This window comes from Typopeltis vanoorti, chromosome 11 (genome assembly GCF_054136105.1).
Source record: "Typopeltis vanoorti isolate ZY-2024b chromosome 11, IOZ_Tvanoo_1.0, whole genome shotgun sequence".
NCBI lineage: Eukaryota > Metazoa > Arthropoda > Arachnida > Uropygi > Thelyphonidae > Typopeltis > Typopeltis vanoorti.
Window position 1 is genome coordinate 4,318,439 of NC_143559.1, and position 15,041 is coordinate 4,333,479.

At 38.1% G+C, this 15,041-nt stretch overlaps 1 protein-coding gene across 1 annotated transcript in view; it reads right to left on the reverse strand.

The window, feature by feature from the left end:
* Positions 1 to 15,041, reverse strand: part of LOC150101276 (uncharacterized) — a 94,134-nt gene that overhangs the window by 6,526 nt on the left and 72,567 nt on the right. The window contains exon 3 of the mRNA XM_090400273.1: positions 9,064 to 10,184. Coding sequence (XP_090256399.1) covers positions 9,478 to 10,184 — 707 coding nt within the window. The 3' untranslated portion in view covers positions 9,064 to 9,477. The remainder of the gene's footprint in view (positions 1 to 9,063; positions 10,185 to 15,041) is intronic.

Sequence of the window (15,041 nt, forward strand, 5' to 3'; positions counted from 1 at the left end):
AAAGATATTAGAAAATGGACTAATTCTTTGTTAAGCAGATCAAAGAAATCCATGGAGAGACTATACCAAGAGTCTATATTGCCCCAACGCTGGAGAAACGAAAGCACAGACAGGTGCATTTTCCGTTCTCACACCATTTTGCCTAAGTGTGAGGTAGCACATTTACTTGCGGGTTAAATACCTGTGTTCAAATGGAGAAACTTTTTCCTTATAAAGTTTCATCTCATGAAGTTTTTTTCTCTCCCGTAAAGCGTGCGAAACACGCCTGAAAACTCTTTCAGCTAGCTGGCATTCATTATGCATTGGCCTTAACTGCCAAAGTGGTAATCCATATTAGGCCGGCTTCAACTGAGAATTCCTTACAAAAATTCCGCATTACATGGAATAAGCCAGATAACGCTATTGTTCTGCCAACTTCACTATCAGTACACGCCCTCGCGACTGAGGTGAAATTCCAATGAGAAGAGAGAGAGAAAAGAAAAAGCTGTTATCAAAGTAAAATATTTGAATTCCTGCCTAAGCGAACCTCAGGCTGTTTGGATGGATGAAAAACCTCGCAAACTACGTCTGAGTATTTGAACTCGGGTTTCCAACAGAATAGTCTGCGCTCCGCTTCTCAAACGAGTTGCTTGAAACTTGTTAAGAATAAATCTTACTTCTAAAAATAAAGGATATTAAATTAAAAGAGTTTACAGCAGCGGTCCCGTAATGGGTGCCTAACTGGATCGCGAGCGAAATAATGGAAGGAAACGCATATCGAAGGTGGATAACAAACAGCTGCCAGATAGAAGTAATCGGCACAGCGATTTCGAAATACGTTTCACAGCTGGGTTCTTTGCGATGTTATAATCGAAAGGATCCCGAAAGTTTAATTACCTCCGTAAGTGCTGCACTCTAAATGCACACCGAACAAAGAAAATTTCCCTTTCCTTTGCTAATGAGATCTTGTTTACTTAATGGTAGGGGAATATCCGTCGTAAAAGGAGGGAGTTTAATTTCGCTGTAAATTTTTTCCTTGCTTTTAATCACGTATTTCGAAGTTAGTTGTTTCGTTTGTTATGGTCGCAAATTTGTTTCATAATTTGGAAAGACGATAAATAACGTTACAACTTTTTTTGTAGAGCTTCCCCTTTGAATAAGAAAGGTTTAAGTTAGTATACCAATATGACAGAGGAAAATAATTCTCAAAGATGGAGCAGTGAACGCATAAAAACGAAATGATTTGCATTCAGAAACGAAATGTTTCAACTGGGAGAGCCAATATCATTTTTGTACCATTTTAACGAGGTCGTTCAGCTGGCAGTACACCTAATAACCTCTGCGAATTAAAAGTTAGAAGGAACTCGCTCTTGAATAGCTTAGGTATGAGCACAACTTGGGAGATAGGTTTCAGTAAATCTCTAATATAGCGGATGACAGTCGGGTTGCTATTTTACTTGTTTTAAGAAAGTCCAATGATTCCATGACCACCAGTCAAATATTCAGCAAAGTTGAGACCAAACGGTCTTCCGTTCTCGTCTCAAACATGAAAGCGAAACTGTAAGAGGGCGGATTTATTCGCTCCAGCAATAAATCCTAATTTCTATGGGAGGGTATTTGTGTGGATAGATTTACTCCATTGTTAGTGAAAGCTCATCCAAGAAGAAGCCTTTGTTGCCCGCAGGATGGATATTTTCATAGGAATCTAGGTGTCGCAAGGTATTAAACATGATTTCGCCTAAGTTGAGAGTAGATAAACATTTGCCGTACCGATGATTTATTCTCCTGAATTTTCCTTTCAGATATCTTGGAATGTAGAAATCATTAAAAAGAGAGAAGAATAGAATGCGAATGTATAGCTTTTTCGTGAATATTCATAACTTGTTCTGTGGAGCATCTACATTAGGCTAGGAAACTATGGAAAGAACGATCACTTTAAAAACCGCAGGTTAAACGTCTGCTGTTGATAATTCATGTCACGGAATGTCGCAAAATCGTCGGCTATTATGAAAGATACGGAAAGCGAAGAAAGGTTAACAGCAGCTTTAAGAAACTAAGTAAATGCAGACACATTATACAGTGAACGAATGTTACTAAAAAAATAAAAACAAGTAATATTCCCTATTCCATTTTGCCCAGTATCAGTCAACGTATCAGCTTCCCAGCCAACAGGTTCGAATGCTGCGATGAGCATGAATGGTCGAGAATTTCATAGCCTTGTGTGACATCCCCGACGTGCTTAATGGAGGACTGAAACACTTACATGTTTGGTCTCAAGAGTACGGTTTCCGGATTATGCAAAAGATGATAAATACTTGAAGGCTAATGCTATTAAAACAATAACAAAAAAGATAATCCAATGACGCAAAAGTTATGTAAGGTTTAGACTGCAGGAGTAGAAATGCATCTTAAAAAAAAAAACTAACTCCAAAATGTCGAGATCTTTAGCAACCCTTAATAATGAGTCAAATACTTCATTTGCATCATCGTGTAGCTGCATGACGACAGAGCGACACTCGGCGTATGATATGATAGCCGTCCATTAAGATGCCTTAACGAGGTCTCCGAAATTGTGTTGCTTGGATAGTTGCGAGCACAACTGTTCTCGTTCCGAATGCTCAGTTTGCTGACTTGACCATTCATTTAGGAACCCGTCCATTGGCTATCGTCACAGCATCAATATTTAGTGCCGCAGTTACTGGGATAATTCAGAAGCATCCACTCTCCTTTTAAGATAGTTACGAACCTCCCATTACGTACCCTGCCCGTCCATGAATAAGTTGCTGTTTTAAAAGTGGCCCCGCACCACTCGCTTTCCGAACAATATAATAAGCATTTCCAGACACGCGAATGCTTAAGCAGAAGAGATGTGGAAAAGGGACGATGATTGAATCAGTAACCATTACACCTGTGATGCGCTGCTTTAACCCAAACTTTAACCTGCTTGAATATTTTAAAACTTTATTTCTCTACAGAAAAAGGAATCAAGAAATTTTGCTTCGAGATTGCTATGATGGACTGATTCTGAGGATGGTTCACGAAGAACAACACGTGGAAGGTCTGGGCTCATCTTCCGTGGTAAGGTTATTTAAAAATGTGTACATCACATCCAGCAAGGCTTGCACAGCTCGCCATTTCTTCTGCGCATAAATTTCTCTGTAGCGAAAAAGGCAAAATCTGGTGAGATCTTTCTGAGCAATAAATACAAAATGTTATATTCAGGCAATGACAATCATGGAAAAGGAGTAGCCATAAGAATGGGTGCTTAACATGTTCATTGCTAATCAAGCGATATCGCATGATGCGAGTTCTCACCAAACGGCCAATCACGCGTTATTGCGTGGACGTCGCTAACTAAAAAAAAAAAAATTGGCCACCACACGAAATTCCAATTTTCAGCTTCGCAATGAAAGTGTTAAGGGCCAAAGCTATATAAACTGAGACCTCCACATGGCCTTTAAAGGAATGCGGAGAACCGACCAGGGCTTCTGACCTTACGTCCAATCCTCACCTTCTCGTAGTGCATCCTGTTGTGGATCGACCTGGACACTGAACGAACGAGGATGGGCTGGCAATTTTGGATTTAGTTGACCAAATTGTATTCTTATTGGCTTAAACCAATATAGAAAATGATGGTGCAACATGACAGAATTTCATGCCGGCTGGGGTGTCGCCAGGTTAAACAAGACCCCCGTTGTTTTCACCAGGGAACCAAGGCAAACAGCGAAAAGTCAGCTACTGGAACAAATCCTAAAAGATACCCCAACCGAACACCACCAGAGTTCATGATCGTTACTATCAACATAAGAAGCCTGAATGGCAAAGAAATGGAGCTAGCTGAGGAATTGGATAAGTACCAGACCGACATAATAGGGGTGATGAAACAAAAAAGGCAAAACTGGTCAGATCTTTCTCAGCAATAAACACAAAATGTTATATTCAGGCAATGAAAATCAAGGAAAAGAAGGAGTAGCCATAGTATTCAACACTAAATACGAGACTAATCTTCTTGAATGGCAGGCAGTCTCAAGTAGAGTGATGTGGGCAAATATGACAATGGGGAACTGGTGCAGGACACTAGAGTATACGGAGGATTTAAAATTGGAAGTGACCATCATTTAATCTTGAGCAGGATAAAATTGAATTTCATATTGAAAAGAAGAACATTAAAAAAGTTTTAAAGCGAATAAAAGTTGAGCAGCTCTCAGATGTGCACTGTAGACTAAAATACACAAAGATTATCGAAAAAAAAATTAAAGAGTGTGAAAACAGGAACCAAACCTTGGAGATTCAGTGGAAAGCCCTGAAGAAAACACTGATTGATTCAGCCAGAGAGGCATGTGGTGAGGTTGTCCGTAAGGATAGAAAAATCAGAACTCAATGATGGACACAGGAAGTTAAAGAGGCAGTGAAAGAAAAGAAGAAAGCATATCAAAAGTTCCTGGCAAATACTTCTTATATTTGTCTCTGTATTCTCTAATAGATTGTGCTCTTAGAGAATGCAGAGACAAATGTAAGAAAGCTAAACACTGTGTAAAACTAGCTAAACAAATTCGTAGCAAGAATTTGGTAGGAACATAAACATCAAGAAGAGGCAAGATATTCTGTAGGTTGTTGAAGAAGTTCAGAAATGGGGGAAAGAGTTCTGTAAAAGGAATTAGAGATGATAAAGGTGACATGAAAACGGGAGAAAAATATATCCTTGAAGTATTTAGTAATTACTTCGAAAAATTGCTAAATGAAACAAGCAGTGATGAGAGAACAGTGGTAAAAACACTCAACAGGCATACAGTCAGGAATACATATCCATACCTGAAGTAGAAAAAGCCATCAAAAGCCTGAAGTATGGAAAGGCAGCAGGAGTAGATGATATTCGACCATAAATGCTCAAGTATAGAGGTATAAAAGTCGTACAATGGCTGAATGCATAGTTCAGAAGGCCTGGACAGAGGGATGAATTCCCAATGATTCGAGTAGAGCTCTCATAGTAACCATTATATAAAAAGAGAATTACAGAGGTATTTCTCTTCTGAGTGTTCCTGGTGAGATTTATGCAAGTATACTTGAGAAACGGTTGAGAAGGATTGTGGAAGAGAAGCTTGGTGAAGAACAAGCTGGATTCAGGCCAAATAGAGGCTGTCAGGATCAGATTTTCTCCATGCGACAGATAGTTGAGAAATCAGGGGAATATAACAAAGATCTGTATTTAAGTTTTGTATATCTGGAAAACACATATGACAAGGTGCCAAGAGAGAAGCTATTCAAAACGCTACAGTTGTATGGTGTTAATGAGGCATTATATCAATCAATACTTAGTCTTTATTTGAGTAAGTCAGCAGTTAGAATTGAAGGAAGTACAGGAAATGGTTTAGTGTTAAATCTGGTGTCAGACAAGGATGTACATTATCCCCTCCGTAACTGTTGTAATAGATATGGCATGAAGGTCAGCAATACCAAGAGAAAGACAATGAAAACAGGCAGAAGCATTGAAAATATCAACTGCATTGTGAATGAAGAACAAGTAAAACATTTCAGCTACTTAAGCACGTTTTTAGTGAAGATGATAAATTAAATATGGAAATAGACAACAGACTCGACAAAGCTGGTATGGTAGGAAGTCAATTGAATAAAGTTATATGAAATAAGAGAGAAATTAGCCAAAACACTAAATTAGCTGTATACAAGACGGTGTTTAAACCAATTTTATATCTGGAATGTTTCACTGGAATGTTTTACTGTTGTTCTATATTGTTTTACTTCTAACCCAGTTGGGTTAGAAGTAAAACACTTGACCAAAAACTAGAGACCACAGATATGAGAGTCCTGGAGAAAGATTAGGGGGGGGGGCATGGACAGATGCCATCAATGGCAATATCATATTAAAAATGAGGATATTAGGAAAGAACTTGACATTGTCAGCATCCAGGATGCGTTAGCAGAGCTAATCTCAGGTGGTATGGTCACTTAAACAGAATGGGAGAGGAAAGATTGGCAAAACAAGTGTTCTCTGCCAGATTAATTGGAAAAAGAGCCAGAGGAAGACTAAGATATGGGTGGATTGATAGAGTAAAACGTGCCTTAGAAGATAGAAATATAAGATCAAATAATGTTGGAGTCTTGACAGGTAACAGACTGATTTGGAGGAAAATTGTAAATAGGAAGTTAGTAATTATATAAGTTTTTCATGTAGTACTATGATATCCTGTACGCCCTTGAGGGTGTATGTCAGGAATTTGATGATGATGATGAATGATAAAGTCTGTTTACTTCTCTAAACCTCTCCATGTTGGGATCTGTTTCCTCAAACATCGAAGGTATTTTATTGAGACAAACGCCTCCTGCCAGTTGTTTTTTCGCTGTAAATTTTATTGGGGGTGCAGCTTGTTTCAGCGGGAACTATCTTGCATATATATATTCTTCCAAAAGTCTCTGAGTGCTTTCTTGCCTGAATAGAAATAATAATCCGAGCAAAAGTATTTCTTAAATACTTTTGCTCGGATAATGGACTTATCCGAGGCATAAAGCAAATGGACTTTAAGGCAAATACTGTATAATACTTTGCCTTAAAGACAGTCATAATACCATGTAATGGTGGAATTAGCTGAATGTGCTAATTGGATGGCCATCGCAACTCGAGGACTGACTGTATTTCTATTTAATGCACCTCTATTGATATCTATCTATTTAATAAAATTTCGTTAATTGAAGCAAAAAAGTTTTCCCCGAATTTTGCATAACGCAAAATTGCAGTGCCATCTGGATTGTAAGGAACAGTTAGGCGATTATTAATTCCAAAATATTCGTTTAAATTAACGTCTTCATTGTTCGAGCGTAGAAAATATCTTTTTTGGATGGTGGGTGGGGGGAAAAACATGAATTCATGAGAGAGAGAAAATGGTTATGATCCGCTGCGCTCACTACATGCAGAGATGAGCATGTTTTTTGGCCTAATTCCATGTTTCGCTAGCGAAAACAACTCACATTGAGTTGAAAAAACAGTTAGGAATATTTCGACAAGAAGTAATTGCAGTCTACCTGCCCAAAAGGGCGTTATTGCTGCAAATGCTTATATTACGTTTTAATGAACGCACACACATGATTGAAAAGTTAGAAATGCCTTCAGAACACGTGCCTCGTACATTAATTTTTGTAACTTCGATAATTTCTTAGTTTGCTTTGAGTCATAATATATTTTGCAAGCACACGATAGATGAGTGGATCCTGGTTTCGTTCACAATCTTAAGGACTTACAGCTAAAGATGATATCACTGGATAGCATCTTTTTTTTTTTTTTCTATTCTTCCTCAATGTCACATTTTTCAAACTCCTCTGGTCACATTGTTTGCAATTAGGGCAGAGGTTTCCAATCTATTGTGGGCGCAAAGTACTGTTAATGTAACAAGTCACATAAAGTAAAGAAAATCTCAACATGTGCTGAAAAATAAGTCCATTTCGTTAAATATGCAAATATAAATTTGAGTCGTCTAACAATCAGTAATATTTATTTAAGACAAGTCCATGTTTGATCTCCCTCAGGTAAACGGGGTGATGGTCTCACATCGCCCATGAAGCTCATGTCTTATTCACGGCCACGGAGGAATCGAACCCACAACGTATTGATGGGAGAGCGGAGACGCTCTCTACTCGGTCAACTACTTCATAATCCTCTGCGCTCTTTTTGTGTTTTACGCTGACTTCTCATCCCTCACCTCTTCCTTAAAATAATCGAGTGCGTATCCATGGTAGAAGGTATTTTGTTAGAAATACCTGTTTTTTAGAGGTTATAAGGACACCACCCGAACCACTGATCGAGTGACAGTCTAGTAACCTGTGCAGGAGAACCTTAGAATTACTTTCAAATCTCAGTCGAAGAAAGCGGGCGGATTATAATTGAAAATTAAAAAAAAAAACTGTAAATGTAAAGAAGGACATATGCTTAAATTGTTATATAAGAAGTATTGCACATAAATAAGAGGTAAACGGTTAGATCCAACCAACATATGTGTAATAACAGAAGTAAAGATGTACCAAAGAAAATGTAAAACTACAAAGCAATGAATAAATTTGAAAATAAAAAACAAAATGCATAGAAAAAAAAACATAGGAAAATTTTAAAGATACCGAAATTTTTTAATGAGGTTTTGAATTATAGGAAAAGCCCTGTCTGGCGGAGGAGAAAGCACTGGTTATGCCATTTTATAAAAATGGGAAATAAAGACGATCACAACTATCAGGGAATCAGTCTAGTTAGTATGAAGCAAATTAAAAAACGATAATGAACAAAAATTGCTATAAAAAGAAATTAATTCCAAAACGGTAGAAGCTACATACTCAGTTTTTATTCTAATAATTGAGAAAAACTATTATAAATACACACGTGGCATTTACTTCACGAAAGGCCTCGGATAAAGTTAAGCAAAAATTGTTTAAATATACCAAACTAACCAAACAAGATATCAGGAAACAAATGGTACAACATGAATACACTCCATCAAGCAGACCATATAATATTAAAATATTCAAAGCAAACACGTAAAATTAAAACTTTGGATGACTTCAGAAGTAAAATAAATTTTTATAACAAGAAAATACTTTTAGTTGCAGGGGTGTGCTCTCTTATGGGGAAATGAAAAGATACGGACGTTCAAAAACAAACATCGTTAGTGTCTTTAAGTCATACGTAGTAAAAAATAAATAAATAAAAGCGTGCTGGAATCAATTTTTAATGTCCTTTCTAAGCCACTTATTTTTTATGGTCCGTGTTTCACTTCCGTATAATCATAAAAACGAAAAAGGAATTAAACTGCAGAAATGTGCTTAGTTATATAAACAGCAATGAATATCAACATCTAAATAGCAGATTTTTAAAAATATTGTATACAGGTAAGAGTTGGAAGACCATAAAAGTGAGAGCATAAGATCTGAATAAACGCTTGGTCTAAACACGTGATAGGAAAAATATTAACTAAAACAGGTTTTTTAAAATTTGTAATACACATCATTGCGAGTATGTAATACTCGCAAATTCCAATATACCATTGCTAGTAAATATTGCATAAATTCAAACAGAAAATCTGGACTCACCTTTTTGCCTTCTCGTCAAGATTCAGCAGTCTATTTGAGGCGTAAATCTTTAACTATTACCACTTTTCTACTGCAAACTGAGCAGATGAACTCGTCGCTGCACGAGGTAGTGAAACTGAACACGCTATTCCATAATATGGGTCTTATCCCGCTTGTCCTTACCACACACTGCTAACACATCCGGTAACGGCGCAACAAATTTTGCTTCCAGAATGAAACAAAGCCGATAAACCTATTCGGCAGTTTCTTTACGCACATCGGGATTATAAGAGGAATCTGGACCACGAAGAGATGCGCTTCGCCGGCATCCATAGGATGCACCTCAGGAGCAATGCGATCGTTTGTCTGAGGGCAGTCATTTACGCGTCACCAAAAATAAACCTCATATTTAGCATCGATCTTTCTCGCTTAACATCATGAATATACACCTTCCGAAGACTGGATGGAGAAGTGTCTGTAAGAAATATACTCCTGCGGAACATCGTTTTTCACTGGTCTCCTCCGTCTTCGGAATTTGAGAGCTGTAAGAAGTATCGATAATGTCAACACTAAAGCGGCACTCACACTGCTCCCCAGAATAATACCCAAAGTTGAAAGCGTCAATTTCGTCTTGTCCGTCTTCGCAAGAGTTCGTATTTGTAGGCACTTTCTGTTGTTCGTACTGACATCATTCTGACGTCTGTCCGGCTCGGTAACGTAAGGTGTGGGCTTATTAAAGATCTTTAAGTATTTCCCTGTCGCCATTACGCAGACGGTGTACCAAGTCTCCGGCTCCAGGTCTTGCACCTCGAATCGCCTCTGAGAGGCCTCCAGAGTTCCCGTTGAGACGGGAGCACGTGCTGCAGTCATGTGATATGTGACGGTGAAGCCTCCGATTAAAGTGCCGTTCTGCACTTCCCAACCAACGGTGAGATGGTCGTGGTCTAAACGTTGAACCTCGAGGTCAGACAGCAGCGGGGCAGGGCAAATGTCAACGGGATGCAAGGTGAGGATGGAATGATCTCGCAGTTTGTCCGGCTTCACGCAAAGCAAGGGAGATATGTCTTGGCTCAGCAGGCGCGTGTGCTCTTGCAACCATTCCCAAAGGCTGAGCATCCTGCAGTCGCAGTGAAAAGCGTTTCCTAAAGCGGGGGGGAAAAAAAGGTTTAATTCTGAACATTAATCGTTAAAAGATTAATAATTAAACTAAAAACCATCTGTAGCATAAAACACAGTTATTTTACTAGTTGCCAATTATATTGCTCGTTAACACCACTGCATTCTTACGTTCCGTAGATAAATACATTAATGAATAAGCATTATTTGCTCAGTTAGCCTTGATTATCAATTTTCTGGTTAGAGCAATATGGCACAAAGTTTCACAGTCTGATATTTCAGAAGCTGTGTACATAATGCTGAACTTTTAATTCGGTAACTTGCGGAATTGGTGTTGAAAAGCAACCAAAATATTTTAAGTATTGTATTCAGTTTAGCTTAGGTTATGATTATTAATTATCTGCTATTTTAAACAAGTTTTGGAAGGCGTTTTAATGCCAAATTTAATGTGGATGTGGATTTAATTTGGATTTGGTTGGATTCAGTCAGTCGGTTCTCTCAATTTCGTCCTGCGTAACGTGGATGACAAATAGATACGCCAACTCTTTAGATCGTCCCAGTCCATACAATAGATAACTACGCCAAGAACGTAGACATTTGATCACCCAAAGTATTAAAAGGCTTGAAATATGAGTCATCTCGTAGCACTTAATCAACGCTTCATATGCGAATGTTGCGTTGCATTTATTCCTGCGGAATTGAGAAAAGGAGATTCCAGAAAACTAATCTCCTAAGAAATATCTGAAGATCTCCAAGCTTTTCCACATATTCATAATGGTCACCCCGCCGTGAGACTAACGGAACCAAGGATGAAACCGTACTTTAACGCTTGGTTTGCTTCATATCAACGAAAACTTGCTTGCTTCGGATGATTTTCTTGCCATTACCTCATCTTGTTCTGTTGGAAAGACAATCAGTGAAATGTTTGGACACCCTCAGTAACATCCGGAAGATGCTCACATTCTATTTTTGCAATTTTCTTCTCAGTTCAGTAACATTTGAATTCCGGCTTACGTAAAAAAAACTAAATAAAAATACAACGAGAGTGGTGTCGATTAACTTGTATCAGTTTTCCAATTGTGGACAATTGCTTGCACAAAATTAATATAAAAAAAGACTTTTACTACCATTGAAAGTTGTGACTTCATCCACAGAAAAATACACAAGTGGCATTAAGAGCCTGCAATTTATTCCACCTGCAACATTTTTTCTACGAAGAATTGAATTTGAATTATGCTAACTTCTGTTGCCTTATGGTTATTATTAGATCGATAACATAATAATCGCCGACCCGTGAATTTAAAGTTGTTTTGGTCCCAAAAAAGTAATTCTCCATAATTCAGCAATTCTGATTCTGAATAGTATTTGTATTTTTCTAAAAAAATGCATTTAAATTGTCTATTCTTAAATATAACGCCAGAAGTAATAACCTCACATATTATATTCAACCTCTCCTATTTTATTACCTCGATGAAACATTTCTTGTTTGGTAACAGCCTAGAAAATTTCAGGATCTCGAAAAAACACTGAATTTTAAGGAACGAATTGCGAGCGCATTCTCACCTCTTTGAATTTATCGTTTCTGACGTGTAGAATATTTCAGTAGTTTGGATTTTTGTCATTTCTTTCAATTTAGCCCACACTGAAGTGGAATTCAGCATCCACTTCCTTAACTGATGACCCATTCTCTGAGAACAAATAGGTGTTTAAAACACTCCATCTTATTATGAGGTGTTTCGACAATCCCAGTTTTCTTTGAAGTGAAATTATGTCTGTTAACTACATGTTTGTGTTCTCTGGCCAGTTTGGGGGAAGAAATGAGAACGTGTTTTGCTTTGCGCCATGACATGGATACATTTATGTTGCTCAATGAATAAGAAAACCAACCGCCGTGTCCATATGGAGAAGTTGAGTGCAGGTGAAGGAAACAGGAAATTCCCGAATACGGTGGGGGGTCTGTGTTTAGACGTTTCTCGTATGAAAAAGAAACGAAAGTATAAAACTGCGGTCACTGAATTGGAAATCTTTATTATTCAACAGTGGTTTCCATGCGATTGCCAAATTCGATCCTCTTCAATTCAATGCGCATAGTTTGGTGAGATATGGATCGGCAACTGCGTTCATTAAATGCTTCGGTCAATTGCTGCACGCAGGAAGTTCTGTTTGTCCGTACAAGCCTTCTCAGACGACGGCGATCTCGCTCCTGATAGACTAGCAAATTAGATTATTTTTCAGTTAACCCCTTAACGTACCAATTAAAAATCAAAAAGCGGTCGTTTTTCTGCCAATTTTTTGGGCGAGGGTGATTTGCTGGATCAAATTCATCATTATTTGAAAAATAATGATGGATTTGTGCAAACGAAACGAAATAGCCGATATACGCCGTCGGCAACTTTTCTCGGCTGAAAGGAAATAGGCACAATTGTCTAGCGTCTATACTCGGTTGTATTTATATGTGAAACCAAACTTCAAAATCAATTTTGGTGCAATAAACAAAAGACGTGTCACAGACGCTTTGTATGTTAAGGGGTTAATTAAACATCCAGAATATTTCTATCTTTTGAGAAACTAGTCAGCTCTGTTTTTAAAATCGTGGCACGAGCCAGACAGGTGCCCGTCTGGCTCGTGCCACGTGATCAACACTGTTGATGATTACTGACCAGCAGCATTCTTAAATAGTTGCCAAGAACACGTGACCAAGTATTTTGCATATGCGCTGCGTAAGTGATTACGTACATCTGCATAACGGTTTCTAAATTCAGTGGCCGATATGTGTAAAAACTTAAATAAAAAAGACTGCCAACATGTTAACGTAAAAGAAGACCTCTTCATAAGAGTGCATCTGCAGCAAACTTATCTCAAAGTGAAAAGGGTTTCTCATCTCTCTCATCTCAAAGTTAATCTTGTGTGTTGTCAGCACTTGATTTTTATTGTTCGATAATAAACTTCGTCTGGCGCATCATAGGTCAGAAGAGACGAAAACCAGGTTTCGACTCTCATAAGAAAAAGTTCTACTTTTACGTATCTCTTAGCTCGAGTGATCTGTAACTTATGGTCATGAGGCACATCCTTTCCTCATCTGGGATAACACTTCTCCGATAGGCAGTAAATTAGGTGGCTACTCCGAATCTGTCAGGTCAGATGGATGGAAGACTTTGTTGGGAAGCTTGGTCTATCATCTCCGTGAGCACATCGCACTTAAATTTTTCATCGCTTCATATTTCTTGTCTGCTTCAGCCACCACTTATTTTCGCTACGATTCCTATCTTTTCAAAGGTGATATCTCTGCACACTTTCGCTCTGATATGTCAGAGACAGCTCTTTTTTCGAACCAAAACCCACTCGCTCCGAATTTTGACTATCTGCGATTGTTTTTCTGACCATAATTCCAATCCCATACTTTTCAAGAATAGTGAAGCAGATGGTACAAGGCAACCAATATTGCTGTCATTATAATACAATTGCTCGGCCCTTCTGTACACTCAAATAATCACGCGTCATTTGTCTAAAATTACTTGAGTTAGATTTCGTCTCAGAGAGCAGGAGGGATATTTCTAATAAGTTTTGAATCAAGAGCGAGCCAGCTGATTTCTCAGGGTTATTCTGTACATGCGATCTACCTAGTCGTTATATTTATGTATTCAAAAACTCGCTGTTGACCTCAGTGCTTCAACATAGGCATTCTCCTCCAATATAACCCACTTATTCCAGACAAAACTTCTGCATCGTTTATTATTATTTTTATATAAAGAGGTTACAGCCATATGCAAAACGTTTCCTCATCAGTCCAAGACTGAACTGATCAGTTTTGCATTCCCTCTTCTCCGTTATAAATGATGCATGTTAGCTCTTTGTTCAAAATGCATGTGAAAACTTTTATTGTACCTGCATATCTTCCCAGTATAAAGAACAGTCACGTGAAGATGAAAAATATGATTTTAACAATTTATATTATAATTACTTAAGTTTATCCTGATCTGCGTGAAAAGGATAAAAAAATGAGGTCCTGAAACATATGAACAAGCTCTTTGTAGTACATTCATCAATATGTGTGCACGGATTTCAGGACTGCCACTAAACAGTGGAACGTTTCCGAGCGCCTTTGTTTATGCGGCTTCTTTGGCCGAGTGGATAATAAACGGAGTGTGTGGCCATTCTCCATCCTTTTGTGCTAGCCCAAGAAGAGAAATATGATCTTAGTATTGTCAGAGGTATGGGAAAGCGAAGTGCGACTTTTCGTGTAAGAATAATATGCAGGACTATCCTTTAGTAGCGCTGAAGTTCACATGGTTGTCCTTAAACACGTTTCAGAATAGCGAGATGATCAACATTTTAGATTCTGGTTACGGAAGATCTTGTAACATTCAAATCTATCAAACGAAGAAGAGGAATAGAATGTCCTCTCTGACCATGGATATATCGAATATAAAGTTTGTGAGATTTAATTAATATGGGAAAGCGGAAGCCGTCCACCATGATAACATACAGCGAACGACCACAAAAGAAATTGATATAGAAATAAATTTACCGATGTCATTCTTTTATGTAAGGGATGCTGCTGTGTGCGTGGTATTCTTCACCATGATCTGCACGTATTGCACCAGTTGCTTATTATACATATAGATATATACAGCAGCTTGTTTAGCCTACTGACCAATAAAATGACTTCTAATCCCACTGTGCCATGGATGTTCATGAAATGTTTTTGCGATGGACCACCATCCTACTTATTGGAAGTTGAAATTAGCTGGAAAGAATACCACACTTGGTCTCTAGTTGGTGAATGTATGTTACTCTCTGCTTACCCACATTTCTAAATGCTCAATAAGTTTAAAGCATTTCGTTGCTGACGGAATCTTTGTTTTCCCTTCATCACTACTTCT